Source organism: Meles meles, chromosome 1, assembly GCF_922984935.1.
Source record: "Meles meles chromosome 1, mMelMel3.1 paternal haplotype, whole genome shotgun sequence".
Taxonomy (NCBI): Eukaryota; Metazoa; Chordata; class Mammalia; order Carnivora; family Mustelidae; genus Meles; species Meles meles.
Window position 1 is genome coordinate 201,672,993 of NC_060066.1, and position 24,889 is coordinate 201,697,881.

At 54.9% G+C, this 24,889-nt stretch overlaps 1 protein-coding gene across 1 annotated transcript in view; it reads left to right on the forward strand.

Moving 5' to 3' along the window:
• The first annotated feature begins 887 nt into the window (after window positions 1-887).
• Window positions 888-24,889, forward strand: part of ECE1 (endothelin converting enzyme 1) — a 114,233-nt gene continuing 90,231 nt past the window's right edge. The window contains exon 1 of the mRNA XM_046006108.1: window positions 888-1,035. Coding sequence (XP_045862064.1) covers window positions 1,033-1,035 — 3 coding nt within the window. The 5' untranslated portion in view covers window positions 888-1,032. The remainder of the gene's footprint in view (window positions 1,036-24,889) is intronic.

Genomic DNA, 24,889 nt, shown 5'->3' on the forward strand with positions numbered 1-24,889 from the left:
CAGTGTACCAAATCACAGCCATGCCCCCTTGTGTGTGTACAAGAACACAAGAACACAAGCACCCACAACATCACAACACCACAGGAATTTGGTGTCTGTAACAGGGACGCAAAGTCTCTAACACATGGCCACGCATGTACAACAGGCCCATAATGCACAGGTCACTCACATACAAATACAGACACACACCCTTGCGCCCTCTTCCTCCTTCGCCCTCTTAACACAATACACAGTAGAGACAGTTTCTACTCTGAACACACAAAACGCACAGACATGGAGAGTCATGGGTCCTTCTCTCTGCTTCCCTCCCACCGCCTTCTCTTGCCCCTCTCTTTTACACAGACATAGACACACACATATACACACGCACACACGGAAGCTCCAAGTAACAAAACCCAAATATAGTCAGTCTCTGCCTTTCCGTCACAAATAAACATACAGGCACGCGGGATCCATGCCTCCCCCGCTTCTTCTCTGTCCTCCTCCCCTCCCGCGCGCGCGCGCGCACACACACACACACACACACACACACACACATAAACACACGCGCAGCTGCAGCGCTCTGGGTCACACTCTGGAGCAGGCGCCAGGCAGGAGACAAAGGTCGCCGAGGCTCCAGGCGCCGCGCACCAGACGCAGCCGAGCCGCTCCCCCGGCTCCGCCTGCCCCCGAAGCGGGACTCGAAAAGGTCCTGACCCCGCACCCCGTAGCCTGAGGCCCCACCCGCGCAGGCCGCGGGGTCCCCACGCACCCGCTCTCCCTGCCCGGCACGCCGAGGGTTAAGGAGGCTAAGGGGCGGGGCCGAGGCCGGGCTCGGGGCGTGATTGGCTACGCGGCCCAGCCCCCGCGCCCCGCCATTGGCCTTCGGCGGGCCCTCCTCCCCCCGGGCCTGGCGCCCGAGCCGCGCTCGCCCGCGGGGAGCAGAGCGCGCGGCCGGAACGAGCAGCCGCGCCGTCCGAGGAGCGCGGCCGGGAGCCGAGAGACGGGGTCGGCCCCGGGAGCGGAGCGGTGCGGGAGCGGAGCGCGCGAGCTATGGTGAGTGCGGCGCCCGGCCCCGCCTCGACGGCCCCGGCGGCCAAGCGGCGGGGGGACTCGGCCGGGCTCGCGGGGGGCTGGGCGCGGGCTGCGGCTCTGGCTCTGAAGGCGTGGAGTCGGGGGGCGCGCGGGCCAGACTCGACTGGCCGGGCGGCACCGCCGAGCTTCCGTCGGGGGCGGCCACGCTGAGCTTGGGTCTGGGCAGATGGCCCCGGCCAGGTTTGGAGGGCTCAGGGTGGCCGATTCGGTTCGGGGACAGTTGGTGCAATTCTAGTCTGGGGCGTCCGGAAGTCCTAGCAGGGAGTGGAGACCCCGGGCATCGGGGTTGGGTCCGATACGGGGTCGGGCACAATCGCGGAGCGGCTGGGTCCAGTTGGACCTAAATGTCCCGGGACGCCGAGGTCGGTCTGGGGCCGAGACTGGGCTTGGGGCGTCATGGGTGGCCGAGCCTAGCGCATTTCGGAGGGCTAGGTAGAGGTCGAGGCACTCGGGGCTGCCTGTCCCCTTATGGCCGGAGGGAGTGGAGCCAGCTAGGTTGGCCGGCTGTCAGAGACCAGGGAGCGCTTGGGGACCCTGCTTTCGGTGATCCGCTCTCCCCACCATCTCCCAATAATGGGTCCTCAGAGGAGGGGGTTGCTGAGGGGGCTGGCCAGCGACACCAGGGAGAAGGGACTTGCAGGGAGATTTCATGGGGGTTTCTGGAACCCCAGGAAAGAAACCCTTTTGGTTGAAGCTGGGTTTGTTGGGGCTGTTTTAGGGCGGGGTGTTGTCTCTGGAAGGAAAGGTTGGACCTTTCAGTAATCTCTCTAGGGCCTGATGATCACTTCTGCATCATGGGGGTGGAAGCCACCTACTTCTCTTTGCTTTCCTCTGGACAGGCCCTTCTGATTCTCTCTCCTAGTTCTGTTCTGTGCCCTGTGAAGTGAGTACAGGTCACCAGGGAGGGCCTGAGGACGGCATATGCTGGTGATGATGGCTGCCAGTCCCAGGGAGACTGCCACCTCCATTTCTCTGAAATGATGCTGTCAAGCTTGAAGCAGACCAGGCGGGGACAAGATGGGACCCCTGTAGGCATGAAGAGTCCCCCACGGGAGTCCCAGGACCAAACTCTGCTCCACCCAGAGCGGGTGTCCCCTCCCAACATCCCTTTTTCCTCCTCTCTCCTCTCCCCACCAATATCTGCCTCCTTCTCTGCCATTTGCCTGCCCAGAGTCAGTAATAATGAAATTGTGTCTTAGAGATACACCTGGAGCCAATCTGCCTCCTTGGTCAGGAATCTCTCCCCTGGAATGCTCTACTTGGACAGTTCCGGTGGCAGGGAGCTCCACACCCTGTGGCCTGGCCCTTGATTTAAGGTCTCTTCATAGGAGCAGTAAAAGGGGCTGAGACATAGAAGTCATATCCTTCACTCTGCCTTCAAAGCCACCCTGATCTAAGTTACTCAGAAAGACAACTTTTTTCTCCTTAGAAACCACCAAAAAAGAGAGAGGGCACCTTGCCTTGGAGATTCTTTTCAGAGGCTTACAACCTGAGAAACCTTCCACACTTTAGCATCAGAGAGATTCAGGTTCGAAGCCTGGCTCTCCCACGTCCCCGTGGGGACTTGGATCAAGTTGAATCCTCACCTCTGACCATCAGTTTCCTCATCTGTGAGAAGAGATGAAAGGTCTTGGCTTGCAGGGGTGATGGGGGTTTGGTGAAATAACCCAGTGAGAATGCTCACTCCAATGCAGGTTAATTTCCTTTCCCTACAGTCTTAAGCTTGAGTTGGGACGTTCTGTGTGACATCTAACCTGTTTGCTAGTTGGGAAGAAGGATTACAGGTTATCGTGAGGGGAGAAGAAGGGGACAGTGACACTTAGAGAACCATTCCTTTGTACATCAGTCAACGAAGATTTATTGAACACTTACTATATGTCCTATGCTAAGGAGGAAAAACTGTCATCAACACAGCATTCGGGGAGCTTCTGCCAGTTCATAAATGTATATAAGGATCCTCAGGCCAGATGGCATATCTCTGGGAGAGTCAGAGGTATCACACCTGGCGAGGAGTTCCTCCTGACTGGAGAGATGAGAGAAAGTGTCACCGAGCAGGTGACTTCTGAATTGGAAAGAACTTCCAGTCAGGGAAACCTCTGTGAACAGAGGACCAGGGGCATGAGTGCAACAAGGAATGTACTCGGAAAGGCCAGAAATGGGGCTTGCCTGGCACGTGGGTATGAGAGAGCCAGAAAGCAGAAGAGAGAGTAGGCAAGGGTCATGCCTGGGGCCAGACGACCGAATGCTTAGGCTGAGGGGTTGGAGCCCCACTGAGGATTGTTGACCCCCCCGTGCGTGGAGGTGGGTGGGTGGGGTGGAGGGTGACATCAGGCTTCCTTGGCCCCTGTCATTTTGGTTTCCCCTAAACACTACTCCCTGTGCTCATTCCTGAGGTGGGGGTTATTCCGGGCTGCTAAAGAGTTCATTCCTTGGATCTCCTGCTTCGTAGGTTTTAAACAATTCCCGTGTTCCCTCCCTTCCAGCGTGGCCAAGTTTCCCCTGGCCCCCAGGTTCCAAACAGAGTTCCTTTGGAGAGGAGGTGGGCTATTTTCTCGTGTCCCCACTGAATGCCCCATATGGTCCCCAGCCCCGCATCCAGGTCTCTAACCCCTCGGTGGGGAGTCAGTGCAGTTCTTAAAGGCTTTTTGTATCTCCTGTCTTCAGTTGTCCTCATACCACCCAGCAACAGGCACAGAGAGGTGAAGGAGATTGCCCAGGGTCACACAGCAAGATAAGGTCAGAGCAGGCACAAGCCTCCGGTATGTTTAGAGGGTTACCAGGAAGACAGGTTGGGGGAAAGGAGGCCCAACCCAGTGTTCCCTCTCTGCTGTTGTGGCGCCTCGAGAATGTTCCTCCACACTCCAACCTAGGGGCTGAGCGTAAAGCCACAGCCAAGGGTTGGGAGTCATGTAAGTGGCTGAGTTGAGGACAGGGGCCACTGCCTAGGTTTGAACATGTACCACCAGCTTGCGTGTGACCTTGGGTCACCTCTTCCCCCCTCTCTGCACCTCTTTTCCCACCAAGCGGGGCAGATTTGCTTCCCTGGCAGGATAGCATGAGGATACAACCTGGGGTCCAATGTAGAAAAGCTTAAGAACTTGAGAAGGTGTTACTCTTTGAAGATGGGAGGCCAGCCACAAGCCCCCTGCACCTGTCCCCTTGGAGGCCCGCTCCAGGCTTCCCAGAGCTCTGCAGTACCCTTCCCTCTGCCGGTCAGCGTCTATGCTGGTACCTGGATCACTCAGCTTTCCTGACAATGCTGAGATCTGTGGTAAACAGGCGTGTCGTTAATCTTCGTTAAGCACGAAGTAGATGGTTTCTTTGGCAGGATGGGGGAGACCAGACCCTGTGGGAAGCAACAAGATTTGAGTCGTCAGAGAACTGTCCACAGGTGGGTTTGGCAGAAAGTTTCAGGCATCGGCCACGACGTAACCCGCTTGGCTAAAGTCCACACTTTGATGTCTGCTGTGAGGGAGGAGCCATCGGCAAAGGTTTATGACTTTTTGTGTTTCCACTCCATTTTTTTTTCCTTTTTTGTCAGCTAGGTAAGCACCACGGCCATAGTCACAGTGCTGCGTTCACTCCTTCATCCAGCAAACTAGTCTGCCTGGCACGGGACCAGGTGTCGGGGCAGCCGTCAGCCTGAAGGAGAGCGACAGATCTCTCTTCCACAGTCGGGCGGACAGGCAGATAAGGAGCAGGAAATGAGAAGGGCAACTGCAGTCACCAAGGAGACGTGTGGGGTGCGGGGGAGCGGAGAGGGGAACCTCACCTGGGGATCAGACGAGGCTCCCCGAGGACGTGGCATGAAAACCGTGGTCTCAAGAATGCGTGGTCCGAAGGGTGACTTGGTTCCAGGTGGAGGGAGCCGTAGGTGAGAGATGGGACCAGACACGGGGCCTTCAGCAATCACTGGGTCCAGAGGCTGAGAAGATGGTGTGTGGGAGGCGGCCCTGAGCAGGTGCATGCAGGGAGGGGCTTGATAAAGATCTGGGGCCTCGATCCTAAGGACACTGGGGAGCCACTCTGGAGTTCAGAGGCAGGAAGTGATGTGGTCAGAGTTGTGTTTTCAGTGGGTGAGGCCGGGAGCCAGAAAACCAGTTAGGAAGCAGTTGGAGTGGTCCTAGGAGAGATGATGGTGATCTAGACACTAGTTACGGCCCCCTTTACCCGACCCCACAGCCCCATCGTGCTGCCTAGCATGGGTAGTGAAGAGAGGGGAGGCTGTGGCCCTGAAAGTTGCACGAAGCCCATTCCCTGTGGACACTGACTGTCCTCCACATATTTTCATAGAAACAACAGTGGGGCTCCTGGCCTCAAGGAACTTTGATCTAATGAGAAGGACAAAATTCCCAAATGGCTCTAAAACCAGGTAGACTATGATGGTGCCAACCTGGGGATACAGCTCTAGAGTCGCCCTGGCCGTGAGTATGTATCAGGGAAGGCTTCCCAGAAGAGATGGCATTTGTGCTCCCTATGGCAAGGTAGTGAAATGGTATGTTTCCTAGGAGCCACGTTTTAGAGAAATGAAAATATGAAGACACTCTCCTGTCCTTAAGGAATTATAATCTGTTGGGGAGGGAGTTTAAGGAACAACCAACGCTAAGTGAACCCCACAATCAGTGAATGGTACTGGGGGTCTCGGGCCTCGGAGTTCTCTCCTTCCCCAGGGGTCCCCAAGAGCAGAGGTGCCAGAAAGATCTACAGGCCGGTCTTGGCTCACTGACTAGCCTTGGAACAGCTCCCTCCTCCCCACAGAGCCCTTGGTGGTGGGTGGGTGGGTGGGGTCCTTGGGGGAGATGTAAACAGAGAAACAAGTTTCTGGAGAACATTCAGGAAATTAGCTGAGGGAGGATCTAACTTCAGGGCTTGGAGACAGCGAGGCCTTGGCTACTAGAGCTTAAAACCATAGTGTGCTTGTGTTCTGAACATCTGATTCACCTTCCCCATTTCATAGGTGGGAAAACTGAGGGGCAAAACGACAACCTACGATGTGCCTGGGACTTAAAAGCAAACCTCTCTGACCTTCATGGGAACCCCAGGAAGTAGGTTTATCCCCAGCATGGAGCTGTGGAAGCTGACACTCACAGATCACTTTGGGAACTAGGGACTGGAACCAGGCAGTGGCCTCCTGATTCCGTGGGATCCTGGCTTCAGTCCCAAGCTGCCACCCACTTGAGCAGAAACTCTGCTGTCCCAGGAAAGCCCCCCTGGGAACAGGGACGGGACTGCCGGGCAGCGGCCAGAGGCATTGGGAGGTGACCGGGGCCGGACGTTGACCAGGCTGAAATGTTATTTTTCACCTTTGCACAGCCCTTGACAGTTACCCCAGCCCTTTCCTCCCCGGTTGCCGACTGTTTTTGGGTCCCACCAACAATCCGTGGCAGAGCGAGGACTGCAACCCAGGCCTGCGACTCCCAGTTCCGACGCCATCTCCCTGGCTCCTGGCCTTGCCCCGTGGGCCGCAGCCCAGGGCTGCAGCAACCCCCTGCCTGAAGACGTCCCAGGCTTCCTGTCCACTGGTCCATGGGAGCAGGAGCAGCAGCCCCAGCCCAGAAGCCTCCTCCCCCCATTCTCCTCCCCATAAGCTCCTTTTCCTCCTTGGCGGGGACAGGACGGGGACAGGCCGGGTATGAGGCCCAGCCGGGAGGGGTAGGGTTCCAGTGTAAACACCATCATGTCAATATTTACCTCTGCCTGGAACCAGGCCTCCCTGCCTCCCACACACGGCCCATCCAGGTGCACGTGGCCTGCTCCGAGGCTCTGGTCATGGAAAGTTGGCATTTTGCTCCCCAGGCCAAGGGGACAAACGTAGCTTCCCAGCCAAGCCCTGCCACAAACTTTATGTGTGGCTCCGAGCAAGAGCTTCCGGGGCCTTCGTTCTCCCACCTGTAGCCCCGTGGGGCTGGAACAGACCTACTCAGGGGCGCTTTCAGCAATAACATGCGGGATTACAGACACAGCGCTGTGGTGTGGAACACGGGCCTGAAGCGGGGCAGACCTGGGTTCGAATCCCCGTGCTGCCGCTTTCTCACTGTGAGGCTGTGGGAAGTCACTGAACCCCCCCTGAGCTTCCGTTTTCTTCCTGTGCAAAATGAGATCCCAACTGTGCCTACTTTGGGGGGACATTGGTGAGGAGCCACGTATCAAACTCCAGCTCTTAGCGCAGGGTAAGAACTGAGTAAGCCGCGGTAATGGTGGTGGTTGTTTTTCCAAATAAACATTTTATGATTCTCCGAGTCCAGACACTGGGTTACGTCATGTGTGAGCTGGAGCCAAGGGTGGGGTCTCTAACCTCAAGCCCTCCTGGCCCTCTGGGGCCACGGGCTGGGTCAGGGGAGCCCAGGAGCCGAGAAAGCCCCTTGGTCGGCACCACCCCTACCCCTCACCCCCCAGCACACAGCTGCCCGGCCTCCGGGGCTCCTTCTGGTCGGGCGGAAGGCCAGGGCTGCAGTGACCTCAGAGATCTGTGGCGGTGAGGGGGTGAGGGAGGGCGGAGGGGGCGGAAGACAGAGAGAGAAGGCATTTCCTAAGCAGCTCTTTCACAGAAATCAGCCCACGCTCACTGTTCCCTTCGACCCTGGGGAGGCGGCGGCTGCGTGGGGACCAGTGACCTCGCGGTGTGGGGTGAGGAGGGCAGGGAAGTGGGGACTGCTCCCTCCCTTTCTGCCATGTCCCTTTGGACGCCGTCCCCTCTCTGAGCTTCGTTTTCCTCCCTCTGACGTGGAGATATTGGGGCCTCTTCTGGCGGTGGTTGCAAGCGTTAGTCACCTGCTGTTCCCGAAGAAGCCGGCTCTGTCCCTGACACGCAGTGGGGCCCCGGCGACACCAGCTGCTCTCACGATCGTCCTGTTCGGCAGGGCTGTGGGCTTCCTCAGGGCGAGACCGGGCATCTTCTAAGTCGTGTAATTTCCTTAAGTAAGATGCACACGTCTTGTGCTGCTGTTTTTACAAATGTGTAGCCTGTCTAACCGCCGCCTAGAGCAAAGCATAGAACACTGCCACCTCCCCAGAAAGTTCCCGGTACCCCTTTCCATCTCTGTCTGCGACAGGTGGCTGCTGATCTGCTTTCTGTCACCCCGGTTTCTCCTGGTTTTGAACTTTATCTGCATGAATTCAAAGTATGTCCTCTTGGGTCTGGTTCCCTTCAGCTTTAGTCAACAGTGAACAGTTTTCTGTTGGCCCCCATCGTTGGGTGTTCCAGAATGTGCTCCATTGTAGGCGTCCCCCTGGACAGATGCACACGTTTGGACGATGTTCCTGTCTGGGCAGCTGTGACATTCCCGTGTGTCTCTCGCTGGGCCAACACACGCATTTCTCATGGGTGGGTCTGGGGAGGGGGCTCCTGCTGGGTCTGAGGGTTTGTGTGTCTTTCACGCTCAGAGAAACTACCAGGTGGTTCTCCAGGGAGGTGTCCATTTTCTGAGTATATTGCTCACCTCTGCCGACAGGCCCAAGGTCTAGCCTCAAGGAGACTCCTGATGAATCTTTTCTGAAAGAAGGAAGGAATTTGAGACTTTTCTTTGTCTTAGGGCTTCAGATACACTCTGCTGGCCCTGCCCCTGCCCTCGGGCCTGGCAGGTCTGGGTCTGGCACTCTTCCTAGAACCTGCGCTTTGGGTTTCACTTGTCATTTCTCGGGGCAAGGAAGGGTTCCTGGATCTGGAGACCCCAGGCCGTGAGACTTTACCAGTCTGTGCAACTTTAAGTAAATCCCTCCCTTGCCCTGGTCCTCAGTTTCCCCTTCTGCACAACGTTGGGTTGATTGAAGGTTGTGCTTCTTCACCTCTAGGGTTGTGCCTGCCCCACTGGTGAGCCCCAGCTGCCCTGTATCTCTGAAGAAGGGAACACTGAGGAAGTAGACAGGCCCTTCCTTCTTGGTACCCTTGCTAAGAGCCTCACTGTGAGTCGGTCCTCTCTGGGTGAGAGCCCCCTGAAGTGGGCTCCTGGCCTCTTCCATGGAGGCCTGGCAGAAATGGCCTGGGTACCAGGCAGACCTGGGTCTCAATCCTGCCACTTCCTTGCTGTGTGACCTTAGGCAAGTCAGTATACCTCTCTGAACTCCAGCATCCTCACCTGCAGAGTTGTAAGGACAAAATGAGGTCCCAGCTCATTGTAGGAACCAAAGTAGATGGAGCAGCTACATCCCTGCCCTGGAGGAGAGGCCCTGGAGGAGAGGGACTATGCAGGCAAGCCAACCAACCAGAAGCATCACTTCAGAGAAAAGAAAGAAAACCGAGTGATGAGTGATGTAGTGATGAGTTAGCTGGGAGGTAGGGAGGGAGCTACTCACATGGGTCAGCAAGGAAGGAGGTGACATTGAGCCGAGTCCTGAAGGATGAGGAGAGGGCAGCTGGGCAAAGATGGGGGGCAGGAGAGTTCTGAGCAGAGGGACAGCAAATGCAAAGGGCCTGAGAGAGGGATATGGGGTTTGGCACATTTTGGGCGGCAAGAAGGCTGCTGTGGCTGTTCAGAGGGAGCAAGGGGAAAAGTGGCCAGGTCGTGCAGGGCCTTGTCAGGCAGGGGACAGGGGCTGGGGGAGTTGGCATTTTGCTCTCGGAGGAATGGGAAGTCGCTGCAGGGCTCCAAGCAGGGCCATGACTGGTTTAGGTTTTGCCAAGGCTCTGGCTGCTGTGCGGAGGATGAACTGCAGGGGGCAGGAGGGAGGCAGGGAGGCTGGCGGCAGGTGAAAGGGTAGCGGGATCTTAGTGCTTTTGACCTGTCCTGAGGGGGAGGCTTGTCTCACTCCAGGATCTGGGATGTTAGCAGCCACGTCAGAGGATGGGAGAGAGGGAGACAGGACATCCCAGATGCCACAGGACGTTCTGGCCACAGAGCATGGTGGGCGAAAATTGCCTTTGGAGCCCAGCGAAGGTTTTTGTCCTAAAACCTCCACTTGAACTTGACCTTCCAGAGCGAGCTCGGGATTCCCCCAAAGTGACCACATTCCCACCACCCCAGGCCACGGGGACCCAGAGAAATGGGCCGGAAGGGCACAGAGCCAAAGCCCGCTTCCCCTACTTCCGCACACCCTGGAGAAGTGAGGGCAGAGGAAGTGGTGGCTGCGAGGGCTTGCCCGGCCCCTCTGCCCTCTGGGCTCCTGCTCCCACGGCCCGGCTCGAGGGAATCCTGTGGCTTTGCGGTTCTGGGTGTCCTGGTTGGTTGGGATCACCAGGCAGCCAGAAGAAGATAATACTTCATGTTTTTCTGCGGATGTGGAGTGGTGGGTGGGAAGAGGGCCAGAGGTCATGGCAGTTCTCAGAGTCACAGAAGGCCGAAGTGGAAGTGCGACTTAGACGTCATCTAGACCAACCTGTTGTGGGAAGACAAACCCTTTGAAAGGAAAGGAAATTTGCCTGACGCCACACAGAGAGTTAGAAGCAGGACTTACACTCTGATCTCCTGGACCCCTTGATCTAGTGTTCTTTTTGGTTAAGATGTGGGCTTCAGAGCCAGACAGACCTGGGTTCTCGTCCCAGCTACATGACCTTGGACCAGTGACTCTCTCTGAGCCTCCGTTTCCCCCCGTGCGGAACGGGATAATAGTACCATCTTTCTCATGATGGTGTTATGCGGAATGGTTGAAATGATTCATGTAAGGCTGTGTAAAGCTCGTAGGATGGTGTTCACAGTAGGTCCTCGGTAATGGGTGCCGTCATCAACATTATTACTGTTGTGGTTCTGTCGTTCTAAGCCTTGTGTTGTGCTGGAAAGAGTATCTGGGACTAGCCTTCGTTTGTGCTGATTTCTGGTTCTGGTGAATGTGCTGAAGCCAGGGAGGTGAGGAAATTGCCTTCGTCAGCCCGCCCTACGGCTGCTTGCTTATTATACGTCCCCAGATAGTTGGGAGACCCTTAAATAAGGTCCTTAACTGCCAGCCCCTACACACACACACACGCACGCACGCACGCACGCACGTGCGCCTTTGTGTCTGCCTCCAACCCGAGTAAGGGGCAGAGGGACAGCAAAGGCGGGCCTAGCAGGGAATGCTGCCTGACTCCCCACCTTCTGCCTCAGGTCCCTACACTGACTGACTCCTGTTTGTCCATCGTGGCCTGAGGCTTAAGCGGGGGCTATGGTATTGACTTGAACTTGAACCCAGGATCCATCACTTAGGTGTCCTGTAAAGGACCTTTTAGCAGGGAAGTTTTCCTCTCTGAGGCTTTGGCTTCCCATCTGTGAAGTAGGGGTAACAACCACCTGCCTAGGCGATCACTAAAATGAGAGCTGATATGATCAGAGCCTGTGGGGGCCACATTCAGGGCTCGACTCCTAGAGGTGGGAGGTCCCTGATAACAGCAGCAGGCCGGCTCCTCTTTCCACAGCTGTTCTCAGACATTTTCTTGACCAACTCCCACCTGTCTGTCTTGCATTGCCCCAGCCGCCTTCACTTCCCACCCCGGACTGCCTTCTGTCAGGGCACAAGTCACTTGAGGTGAGACTTCCCACCCTGTCACGCCTCCCTGCATGAGCACGGATCCAGAGCTAGAGCTCCGGGATCAGCCTGCGTAGGTCTGAGTCCCAGCTCTGCCATTTACCCGAGCAACCTTACGCAGAGTCCTGAATTCTTCACCTTTGCCTCTGCCTGAGGAAAGTGGGACAATAATAGCACCAAAACTCATAGAGTTGTTTATTTTTTTTTAAAGATTTTATGTATTTATTTGACAGAGAGAGAGCGCACAAGCAGGGGGAGCAGCAGGCAGAGGCAGAGAGAGAAGCAGGCTCCCCACTGAGCAAGGAGCCCGATGCAGGACTCAGTCCCAGGACCCTGGGATCATGACCTGAGCCAAAGGCAGCCGCTTAACCAACTGAGCCACCCAGGCGTCCCTCATAGGGTTGTTTAAACAAGCAATGTAATTCTTGTAAAATGTAGGATCCATGCCTGCCATAGGGGGAGTGCCTAGTGTCTGTGAGCTGATTTTTCTTTCTAGATGGGAGTTCTAGCAGAGCCCCTGCCTTTTCCTCTCCATATTCCCAGCTCCTGGTGGGATCAGGAGGGATTTGGGGGATCTCTAGGGATATATGCTTTGGGCAATGGGTACTTGCCTTACCAGTGAAAGGGGCCTCCCCGGAAGGACTGTGCTTGGAGCCTCGGTCAAAGACTCAGGTTACATTGCGAGCTTGTTTATTTGGAAGACATTCCTGCCACTCTGCTCTGTGTCAGCCTGTGTTGGGAGAACGTGCAGACCGAGTTGTTCTGAGTGAGCCCACAGTCCATGGTGAGCCCGGGAGACGGGGCTCTGCTGCGGTTAGAACGCGTATCAGCACAGGGCTGGGCATGCTGCTTCCAAGGACTTTCTGGGGCCACTGACGCCCGATGATTCCTTGGGGGGAGAGAATATATTCACTTCTGCCCACATTAGGGTTTTCTCAATAATCTTCTTATTTTTTCCTGCCAGCAACGTTTCCCAGGCTTAGCTCTTATTATACATGGTGATAACGGTGCTCATGGCATTATTTCCTGTGTGTCAGGAATAGTGCTAAATGTTTTATGTTATAAATTCACCTAGTCCTCATGTCAACCCTATGAGGTACTTATTATTAACCCTGTTTTACAGCGGGAAACTGAGGCATGGAGAGGCAATGTATTGCTCTCAGTCAGTAAGCCACAGAGGAAGATTTGAACCCCAGGCAGTTTGGTCACAGAGCCCAGGTTCTTACTGACTATGCTAGAATTGCTTCATCTAGAACTGACTTTTGGGGCACCTGGGTGGCTCAGTGGGTTAAGCCTCTGCCTTTGCCTCAGGTCATGGTCTCAGGGTCCTTGGATCGAGCCCCGCATCAGGCTCTCTGCTGAGCGGGGAACCTGCTCTCTGCTTCCCTCCCGGCCTCCACCTGCTTCTTGTGATCTTGTGATCTACTTGAGATCTCTCTCTGTCAAATAAATAAATAAAATCATTAAAAAAAAAAACCCATTGTTTATAATTGACTTTTCCCCACAGTCCTTAGGACCAGGCAGGCTCACAGACTCTGAGCACTTCACCTTCCGTGGGAGTCTTTGTAGTCAGCACAGGTGGAGAAGTGAATATTAGGTCTTTCTGTACAGCCTTCCTTACACATCAGCTCGGGGATGAGAAGGTTCAGACCTTCAGGAGAGAGGCATCTGGAAGTTAAACTGCTAGAGAATAAAGGGTCTCTATCCAGGAGAGGAACAGGGAGTAGAGTGGGAGGCATTTAAGTGGGGGAAGGGAAGGGAACCAAGAGGGCTGAGAAAGTTGGAATTCAGACTGAATCAACATTTAGCTGAGTACCTTCTTTGTGGCAGATGTGCGGGTGCCCTCCAGGAGCTCCCAGGTCTGTGGGAAAGATAGATAAGTCAACAGGTAAATTCCTGAATAGTATTTGAGTGTGTGGGCAGGAGCCTTTGAGGGCCCAGAGAAACAGATGACTAAGTTGGCCCCAGGAGATGATACTGAAGTTTGGGTCTTTTTTTTTTTTTTTTTAAAGATTTATTTATTTGAGAGAGAGAGAGAGATAGAGCATGAGAGAGAGAGGCAGAGGGAGAGGAAGAGAGAATCTTAAGCAGATTCTGCACTGAGCACAGAGCCTGACATGGGGCTCGAACTCATGACCCTGAGATCAGGACCTGAGCCGAAATCAAGGGTGGGACACTCCACCGATTGTACCACCCAGGCGCCCCACTGGGTTGGGTCTTGAAGGCTGGGTAGGAGTTTGCCAGCCAGGTGCAGCCAGTAGTGGCAGAGCCAGAATTTTAACTGGAACAGATCTGTCTTCAGAGTCTGTGTTCTCACCATGTAACCCCTGCTTCTGCTCCTTGCAAACCTGGCTGACTGCAAGGGCCCTGGGGAGTGGGGGGGGGGGGGTTGGCCGGCCTCTCAGAGAGGGTCTCTGCCTTCTCTAGGTGGCCAGGAGTTGTGGTGTGTGAGGATGACACACACCTTCCGCCTCCAGAGCCCTTGTGGCAGCAGCAGAGGAGGCAAGGGGAGACAGTGAGACGCTTCCTGTTGGGGTTTTCACCCTCCCCCCTTCTCCCACCCAGCACCTGAAATGTAGTTTGCATAAGGCACTTCCTCAGATTATCCCAACAACCCTCGCCGGTAGAGGTTGTTTATCATGATTTTAAAAATTGAGGAAGGTGACTCAGAGAGGTCGGGCCACTTATCTGAGGTCCCACAGCTAAGCCAATGCGTGCAAGAACCAGAATTTATACTTTGATTTGGCAAATCCCAAGGCCTATGCCCATGTTATTGTTTGTTTTTTTTTTTTGTTTTATTTTTCTTTCAGGATTTTATCTAAATTCAAATTAGTTCACATATAGTGTAGTATCAGGGGTAGAATTTAGTGATTCATCAGTTGCATAGAACCCAGGGTTCATTTCCACTACATGCCCTCCCTCATGCCCATCCCCCGGTTACCCATCCCCCCTCCCCTCCAGCCACCCTCCCATTTGTTCCCTAGAGTCAAGAGTCTCTTATGGTTTGCCCCCCTCTCTGTCTCCATTTTATTATACTTTTCCTTCCCTTCCCCTATGTCCCTCTGTTTTGTTTCTTAGATTCACCATATGAGTGAAATCAGATGGTATTTGTCTTTCTGACCCCAGCGCATGTTAGGAAGCATATCAGTTTATGATGAACCACGTGCCTTTCTAGAGACAGATGCCCTGACCCCATCCAGATAACCTCTGGGCTTAGAGTCAGGGCGCCCAGGACTTATGGGTTAGTGGCAACAGCAGTAAGATTGCGTTGGTTGCCATGCTTCTCAGACTTGAGTGTGTATCATCAGAGATTCTGGTTGCAAATGCAAATTTCACTGCCCTTGCCATGACTTTCTGATTCAGTAAGTTTGGAGGGGGTGTAGGAACCTACATTTCCGACAGACTCCCTGATTCTGATGCTGGTGGGCCACAGCTCACACTTCGAAGTCCTGGTTTATTACATACCTGCTCTGGGCTCAGCATTGTCGTGGGCATTTTATTTTGTCATTTCAGCCATCAGCACATCGCTGGGTAGAAACTGAGGCAAAAGGAGGCAGGGAGTCCTGAAAGACATTTCTATTAGTCCTAATGAAGACACTGGTAACCAGTCGGTCTAAAGTATTAACTTAACCTTCAGAGTAACAGGACCGGGGGCACCGGCCTGGCTTGGTCGGTAGAATGTGCAACTCTAGATCTTGGGGTTGTGAGTTTGAGCCCCATGTTGGGTGGAGAGATTATTTAAAAGAAAATCTTGGGGCACCTGGGTGGCTAGGTGGGTTAAAACTTCTGCCTTCGGCTCAGGTCATGATCTCACGGTCCTGGGATCAAGCCCCACATCAGGCTCTCTGCTCAGCAGGGAGCCTGCTTCCCCCTCTCTCTCTGACTGCCTCTCTGCCTACTTGTGATCTCTGTCTGTCAAGTAAATAAAAAATAAATAAATAAAAATTTAAAAAAAAAAAAAGAAAATCTTGGGGCGCCTGAATGGCTCAGTGGGTTAAGCCTCTGCCTTTGGCTCAGGTCATGATTTCAGGGTCCTGGGATGGAGCCCCACATCGGGCTCTCTGCTCAGCGGGAAGCCTGCTTCCCTCTCTCTCTCTCTGCCTGCCTCTCTGCCTACTTGTGATCTCTCTCTCTCTGTCAAATGAATAAAGAAAATCTTAAAAAAAAAATCTTAAAATAAAAGGGGGTGGGTGGGAGGGGCTGGTTCAGCCCAGGCTGGTGGTAATGGCAAGGGAGAGGCAGAGACACTGAGGGGGTAGAGCCGATGCTGATCGACTGGGCTGGCACTGGGGACCTGGCCCAGTGCTTTGACAGGTGAGAACAGAGCGTACAAAGTCGTGTGAGCTGCTCTGGGTCTGGGTCAGAGCTCAGGATCAAAACTCACATCCCAGGCCTCCCATGAAACTCTTGACTCAGGGCCCAGATTCCCGGCAGCCACACCTGCGGAATTCTTCCAGCCCTTCTGGTGTCTGGACCCCCTCCCCGTGACCCCTTCCCCTAAAGACTGGTGGCTTCTGGGGTGGGGGGGGGGGGGATGCTTCCTGCGCACAGATTCTGTCTTTGAAACAGCTGGGGGTGGGGAGGGGCTGTGCTCTGACCTCCAAATTCTTTCTCTGTGACCTCTGCACTGAGACCCTTCCCAGGCTTTGGAGGAGTCCACAGGAGTGGGGCTGGGGGGGTGGTTGGAACAACTCCACACAAGCAGCCCCTCCCTGGGCTCTGAGGAGATGCCCTGCCGTGGAGGAAGCCTGGGCCTACCTCGTTGCCCAGTGCCGTCTCCCCAGAAGCAAGGTGGCATCCCTTCCTCCGAACCTCTTGAAGTGGGAACGGTCGGCTACCGTTTGCAGGCTTCTGTTTTCTTCCCCCAGTTAAGCTTGTCTGGCAAATACCACCACGGAGATGTCCGTGGAAGTGAATTTCTAGCTCTGCAGGCCTCTCCCCGCCCCCCACCCTGGTCTAAGCTCGAGGCTCCTGGGGATTCACGACAGCTCTAGCTCCCCTGTCATGAAACTCAGCCCCTCTGTATCGGAGCCCCCATTTTTCTTAGAATTTGGAATCTCTTTGGGGTTCAGGCTCCTTCTTTCTTATCAGGTTCTAGAGCCCACTCACCTCACTCTTCTCCTTGGGCATTGCCCCAGACCTTGGACCCGAGCCCGATCCCTCTCTGGGGACTGGCTCCCCTGCTCTCCTGGAGACCAGCCCTCCCTCCGCCCCCACAGTCTCCTGGGGTTCTGTGTCTCCCCCAGCGACCTGGCCTGTCTCACTCTGCCACTCAGTGGGCACTCAACAGATGTGCTCTCCTCCTCCTGCCACACCCCTCCCCCACCCCTACCACCCAGCCCAGCCCCCCCCTTTGTGGCCCCCGCCTTAGTTTGGGCGGGACCCTCCCCCGCTTGGGTATTTTTGCTCAGGGAGTAGCGTGTTGTGCGGCTGCCGAGCCTGGAAAGCCGCTATTGTTGGCTCAGAACATCGGATGGAAGAAAGATGAGGGCTGAGAAGGGGCAGGGGAAACATTCAGTGCTACAGGCTCAGCCCCCTGGTCCTGGTGCATCAGGGTGAGGCAAGTTTAGGACAAGTCTAAGAAGGTTCCCTTCCCACAGGAGGGAGCTCAGTTCTGGAAATCATGGTGCTGGTGTGAAATGGGCAGCGGGTTTGGAAATGAGGTGGGTTGGAGTGGGTGGTGTACAGGCCACTAGCGGCCTCACAGAGAAGCCAGGAGCTCCCAGTACCGGGACCCCTTTATAACTCTTTCTAACACCTGTTCTCAGGGTTCCCTGACCTGGAACCACAGTTTAGTGAGCATCCACTTTGAGCCAGGCCCTGGGGTGAGCAGCTCATGTGTTGACTCATTTCGTTGGAATCGACTCTCAAGGGATGGGTCCTGTTGCGTCCCCATTGAACAGATGAGGACACTGAGGCCTGGTAAGCCACCAAGGCCACACTGCTTAGAGACAGCGGAGCCAGCGTTCTGGCTGACTCCAGAATCAGAGTTTCTGGTAGGCTCCTATGAAGAGTCCCACATCAGGGTGGAGGTGGAGCTTCGGGCTCAGAATGGACAGGGACAGGGATGAGAGAAGGCCAGCCAGGCAGAAGGTTGCTCTGGAGGCTCGTGCAGGGGTCCTCCTGGAGGGGAGCAGGTGGCACCCTTTGGGGACAGCAGGCAAAAGAATAGGCACTGCTCTGTCCTCAAGACACTCATGTCGTTACTTTCACTCTGACTGTTACTTCTCACCCCTGCAGGGGAAGTCCTCGAGGGCAGAGACTGCTGTCTCCCACACTTGCGGTCAGCCCGTGCCCAGTGAAGGATGAGAAGGATGAGTGGAGGAGGGCGGGCCTCACAGGGCCGAGATAAGGCGGGGCCCGGGATGGGGGCCAAGCCATCCTGGGGCCAGCTGATGGTTCGTATTGTCACTGGGGACACATTTCTATGTGTCTAATGCCAGCTAACGGAGAAGTAGCACTGAATATATAAAATGTCTCTTTGCCGTCAGTTCCAACCTGCAGCTCTTGTAGGATGTGCTGCTTTAAAGAACAAAACCCAGAACAAAGATGGAAGTGAGCATTCATGCTGGTGATCTCGGATCCATCTACTGAAGAGACTGCTTAATAGGAATCGCTTTTTCCTTCTTTGGTGATTTGTGAATTCGCTTGCTGTCCCCAGGTGGCCGTGAGTCAGCCATAAAGCTCGTTCAGGAAAGTCCTGAGGAATTTTCTTCTCCATCAAGTTCCATGTGAGCAACGCTGGGCGAAACCCAGTGACACACGTTCAAGGGTGTCAGGAGAGCCGCTAGCCATTTGTCTCTGCCATCGCTGTGTCTGTTTGTCGCCTGCCTTCCTGGGGCCCAGAGCCCCCTCAGCCCCAGCAGGCCGATTAGTGACCGTCGGGCTCCCCCAGCCTGACTCAGCCCAGCCCTGGCCTCTCTGGGGACATGTGAGTCATTTCTTCAAGCCTGAAATGTTTCTCGTTATGTGGGAAGAGAGAGGAAGGGTTCGGGGGGTGGGGGGGAGACCCCCTCTCAGTCTCCTCCAACCTTGTTTCTCAGCTGTGAAGAGTGCCCTAGCTGTAGATGGAGGGGTCCCAGGGCGATTGTTGTTGGGGACAGCTGGACGTGGTTAACTCAGCAAACCGCATCCCCTCAGCCATCCGGGTCACCCTAGACAGAGCCTTGCGGGGCTGAGCCGTTGGAGGGTCCCTCCCCTTGACAAGTGCCGGTCCCCTTCCCCCTTCCTCTGCCCACCCAGCACCTTGGCGGGGGGCCGTGGTGTGCTGGCCCATTTCATCCCTTAACCTCTTGAGGCTGATCAAGTGAAGAAGGTGCCTGAAGGGGAGGGGCCAGCACCCCCTACTGAGGAGTTGGAAGGGATTGAAAATCTGGCTTCAGCAAGGGAGTGAGCGGTGGGCTTGATCACTTAGTGATGAGCAGGGGCCCAGGAAGGGGCGGCGGGGGTGCCCCCAACCACCCTCCTCAGACAGGAATGAGGGGCCTGCCTCCAGTCTAATACCCTCCCCCAGGGCGCCCATGTTTTTCAAGGTAACCTTTACTCAACTGTTTTTACCTCTTTGAGGCTCGTTTTCTCATCTATAAAACAGGGCAAAGAAATACCACCCACAGGTGTGAAAAATAAATGAGAAACCGTCTGCAAAGCAACCTTATTTCCTTTCTTAGCTGTCACCTTCCCAGCCACCCTGGTGACAGATGTCCTCCCTTCCCGTTTTCTGTCCACCTCCATCCCCGCACCACTTGATTTTTCTGTCGCACTTACCACATTCTACAGACTCCCCGTTTTACTTACGCATTTTCCTCCGTCCCCTCCCACTGACACAGAAGGATTTGGGACTTTCTTCTTCCCTGTGGGTCTGCCTAGAACAGCGCTGGCCCATGGGGGGCACATAAATATTTGTCAAAAGAATGAATGTGGGTCCCTGCACGGTGTCTACCTGCTTGTAGGGCTGCTTTTGGTCCCCCTGCCTCCGCCTTCTCTCCTGGTATCTTATCTACTCTTGAGGCTTCAGGCTTCCTTTCTGTTTATTTTATTGTTGTTTTTTAAAGTAACCTTCTGCTCAAAATGTGGGGCTTACATGCATGACCCTGAGATCAAGAGGAACCCCCATGCTTAATTTTCATATCTGGGCTTTTCATACCAGTACACGGACTGCCCTGGGGAATATAGTGGGATACTCTTATAGCAAAATCAGAAGGCACTATTTTGGCATAGAATGTAGAATTGGCATAAATTTTAATTTTATTTTACTTTATTTTGTTTTGTTTTTAAGTAGGCTCCATGCCCAGTGCAGAGCCCAAAGCAGGGCCTGAACTTGGACCCTGACACCCAGACCTGAGCCGAGAGTCAGACGCTTAACTGAATGAGCCACCCAGGCATCCCCTGGCATGAATTTTTAAGATGAAAAAACATGGGGCTTCGATGAAGGCTCTTATCTGTGTCCTGAGATCTCCCTGGGTACGGATTCTCTCTCTGGGAGCCTGTGTGAGGAGCCCTGGATTTGGAAATGACCCCAGCCTCGGAGCCTCTGTCAGGGATTTCAGCAAACACACAGGATTCCCACCAGGGTGCAGATCCACTCTGCAGATCGACTCCCCTTCCCTTTTATTTCTTTTTTAAGTTTTTATTTATTTATTCATGAGAGAGACACAGAGAGAGAGAGGCAGAGGGAGAAGCAGGCTCCCCGCTGAGCAGGGAGCCCAGTGCGGGCTCGATCCCAGGACTCTGGGATCATGACCTGAGCCGAAGGCAGATGCTTAATGACTGAGCCACCCAGGTGCCCCAGCTTTTTTTTTTTTTGTTTTTGTTTTTTAAAATAAGCATCTTCTTTTGGAATAATTTTCGATGGACGGACAAGTTGCAAAGATGATGAGAATCCTGGTGTCTGCCTTCACCCGGTTTCCCCTATGGCAGCGTGCACGTGACCCTGGTGCGTCCATTAGCTCTCTGCGGCCCCAAGTGCTCCATGCCCATTCATAGAGCCCTGCGTGCTGCTTGGATTTCAGCAGTCCTTGGCGGGGAGGACAGCATGTAGGGCACCATGTCACATTTTGTCCTTGTGTCGCCCTAGCTCCCTCTCGTCTGTGGCAGTTTCCCAGACTCTCTTTGTTTCTCACGACCTTGGCTGTCTTGAAAAGCACTGGGCAGGGGTTCTGTAGGGTTTGTGCTGCGGCCCACCTGTGATGCCTTCCTCCCTGTCCGCTGCGTGTTGGAGTGGTCCCCAAGGCCGCTGCTTCTTTCCTTGGCCCCAGAGCCCGCCAGGCCTCCAGCTTCAGTGCTGCCCTCCCCCCGGTGAAGGCCCCCTCCTGCCTCCCGAACCTGTCTGCCTTGCTGACCTCAGTCAGGGACACCGCCAAGCACAGTGGCCTTAGTGGAGTTTGAGGTGGCGCCCAGACACGTCCTTGACCTAGTTGTAGCGATAGTCAGCCTCCCTCCCCCTTCCTCTTACTCCTCGTCCTTGCTGGCCTCTATTGGCCACCTTTGCCTGGACTAAGAGCCTCCTCCCTGGCCTCCCTGCCTCCAGCCTTGCCCTCCTACCTTTCCTCCTCACTGCAGCCTCAGCCGTCTCTCTGAAACGCAGAGCGAGCCCGTCACTGTACTGCTTCAAATCCTTCCATTGCTCCCCATTACCCTGGGAGCAAGTGGGACTCCTTCGTAGGAACTCTAGGGTGTTCTGGGCCTATTTCCTTGCCCGGTCCTTGCGTATTTCTCCAGCCGCATCTCTGGCTGTCCCCGGCCTGTGCTCCCGGCTTCAGCTGAACAGACTGCAGTGTGTCTCCCCCCACCCCCCCCCCCCCACCCCGCCGCAGCCTACACTGCATTCCACCTCCGCCCCTTTGCACAAGTGCCTTTTGTTGTCCTTTTCCTGCCATTAGAAAGTGAGTTCCACGAGTGTAGAGACCTTATCTGGCTTGTTTGCCACTTCCCCATAGTACAGTGGGCAGGGTCTGGCACATAGTAGGCACTTGATAGAGACCTGTTAATTAATGGGAGGAGAGAGCATGAAGTTGCGGCAGTAACTAATGTCAGGAGGTCCTGGTGCTACGCTTGTAGCCAGAGGATTTGACCTGGTAAAGGAAGGGGGGAGGATTTTACCCATAAAGGTCAGAGAGGGCCTTAGATCACTCACTGTGATCTGAAGGAGAAGTGATATTCACTGGCTGGGAGGGGAAGAACGTTCCAGGCACAGGGAACAGTGTGTGAAACGGCCCTGGGGCCTAAGCGAACAGGAAGGACTAAAGGAAAAGCAGAGTGGCTGGGGGCCTAGGGTAGGGAGAGTGCGGAGGTTTTGAAATAAGGCTCAACAGGATGGGAGGGGCTCTGGCCCAGGCTCTGGGGTGCTTGTAGTTTATCTTTATTTTTGGAGCAGCAGGGGGCCATTGGATGGAGTTAGAGCGAGAGTGGAGAGAGAGAGAGAGGGACAGTGGGAGGTGGAGGGAGGAGACAGAGAGGAAGAATGGTGATTGTGTCCTTGTGTCCACACTGTGCAACTGTACAAGTCTTATAGTCTGTATGAACTCATCTCCTGTCGGTGGAAGTGAGGGCAGAACCTCCCACTTTGCAGGGTCGTTCAGGTGATGAAGTGCGGTAAATGCAAAGCCTTTTACCCCGTCACGGTGCACAGTCGGCCACCTGATAAATATCACGTTTCCAGCCCTGGCACGCAAGCCGAGAGAACTACTGACAGGCCCTGGTTCACAGCTCAGCCGTCCCCTTGGCTCGGGGTCCTTCCCGGTGCTTCCCTTCTTCCCTTTGGTCTCAGCAGGCCAGGGCTATTCCTACTCGCTCCCCCTGGCCTCTGCCCTGGAAGAAGGGCGGTGCCTGGTTGTCCCTCCCAAACCAGACCAACCTCAGGCTCTGACCAGCAAGATACTGGGATCCAGAGCCTGCAGGGACTGGCAGGGTGGAAGGGTAACTTGCCGATCTGCCCCACCCGGTCCACCTGGTCACTCGCTCTGCAGTGGCGATGGCCTCTTTCTCCCAGGGGCCCTGCGGTAGACGCCGTGTAGCCATCACCCTGTTCAAGCCCCGGGCCAGTCATATCAGGTGCCGGTCAGGCAGTGTCCACTTTTCACAGATGAAGATACTGAGGCCCAAAGAGGTGACATGGTATCTCCAGGTTCGGGTTCTCATGGCTTGTTGGTGGCAGAGATGGACTGAAAGCAGGACTGCGTAACTTAGACCCACGGCCCTGCACTGCCTCCTGTTGGACCTGGAGATCAAGGACACTTGGATGGTCTTTGGGGATTAGCAGCCTGTGTTTGTTTGTTTCTTTTTTTAAGATTTTTTTTATTTCTTTGAGACAGAGAATGCACAAGCAGAGGAGAGGGACAGAGGGAGAAGCAGGCTCCCTGCTGAGCAAGGAGCCTGATGCGGGACTCGACCCCAGGGCCCTGGGATTATGACCTGAACTGTAGGCAGATGCTTCACTGTGGGAGTCCTGCAGGCACCCCATGCAGGGGCTGTTGGCATTTGAGAGAGGCGATTTGTGATATTTTGTAGCGCTGTCATGCACACTGTGGGAATCTAACAACTGTGGCCCCTGACTAAATGCTAGGACTCCCCAGTCGTCTAACCACCAAAAATGCTCCAACGTATATGCAGAAACTCCTTGGAGGGGCAGGATGGCCTCCGTTGAGACCCACTGATAATCCAGTAAAAGGTACGATCATGTTAATACCAGCTAACATTGAGCGCCTCATATGGGCTAAGTGCTTAACCTACATATTTACATTCAATTTTGTCAGATATAGGTACCAGTAATAGGCCCTTTTTATGGATGAGGAAGTCGAGGGTCAGAGAGGGTAAGTCATTTCCCCAAGATCACACATAGGTTAGAAGTAGCATTTGAACGTGTGCTTTTTTTTTTTTTTTAAGATTTTATTTATTCATTTAAGAGAGGCACAGAGAGCACAAGCAAGGGGAGAGTCAGAGGAAAGGGGGAAGCAGACTCCCTGCTGAGTTGGGAGCCTGAAATGGGACTTAATCCCATGACCTGAGCCAAAGGCAGATGCCCAACCATCTGAGCCACCCAGGCTCCCCATCTTTTTTTTTTTTTTTTTAAAGATTGATTTATTTGAGAGAGTGAGAGAGCGTGCGTGAGTTGGGGGAGGGGCAGAGAGAGAGGGAGGGAGAGAGAAAGAGAGAGAGGCTCTCCAGTAGACCTGGGGAGTGTGGAGGAATGACCTAAGCCAAAACCTGAGTCACCGACTAAGCCCCCCAGGCACTCCTGAGCTTGTGCTTTCTCTTAAAGAGAAGGCCCAGAGAAGGCAGGTGATTTGTTCAAGGTCACAGAGCAAGTGAGCATCAGGGATGAGTCTTGAGCCCAGGACCTGTAGAGCTGTTCTCTTGTCATTCCCGGTGATGTGGAGGACAGAGAGGAGCCCCTGGCCTGTGGCTGGGGGAGGATGTCTGCCACCCCAGACCTAGGCCTGGGCCCTGGGGGCCTTGAAGCCTTCTGTCTCTACCACTGTCCCCTCCACCTAGACAGTTTTTGTTGTGTCCCTCTATCACCCCTGACCTCATGCCCTGGGCTGGGCCCATCACCCCCCACCCTGATGTCAGTTTTTCTCTGCAGTCTTGGGAATCATGCTCATCTTTTGTGGGGGGGGATGGTATAGAGGATCCGGTGGCAAAACTAGCAGGAGAAGGTGCCAGTGTGATGCAGCCGTGTCCCAGGGGCTCAGGAGATGTTCCCTAACTCTGAGCCCCCGTTTCCTTCCCAGCTCTGTCTGTCCTCCTCCTTGGATTCTACTCACCATCTCTAGGTTTTTCTCTCTTGGCCCTCCTAGCTATTAAGGCCAGCTGCCGACTCCCAGGGCCAAATGGCCCCCTCCCAGCCTCCTATGCCAACAGTGGGCGCTGCCGTTTTTGTCGCAAGGCCTGGGGCCTTGGGGTCGGGTACATGGGAGGAGCCCCGGATTGTGCCCTCCACCTGCCCTTTGCACTGGGCCGGTGAGCAAGGCCGGCTGGTTTCCTGCGCTCGGAGCATCCTCTGTGTTTCCATGGCAGCTGAGTAACCAGGCTCCCTCAGCTTCTGGGCAAAGGGCCACCAGATTCCCCACAGGGTGCCCATAGCTCTGGACAGGAAGCCCCTCTCAGGAGGCCAGAGGTGTGCGGCACTCGCCTGTTCTCCAGCCTTAGAGAGGGAGCAGCTCTCAGCTAAGCCATGGTATGGGGTACTGGTTTCACCCACACACGTGCCTGCCCCAGCCCATCTCGTGCGAAGATGCCCTGTGACTATGCTCTGAGCCTCAGTTTCTTCTTCTGTAAGTGGAACTACGATGCCAACTTCAGATGTCCAGCTGTCCCTGTGAGCCACGCGGGGGTAGTGGTCAGCGAGCCTGGGGACGCTCCCTGGGAGCCTCGGGGAGGAGGA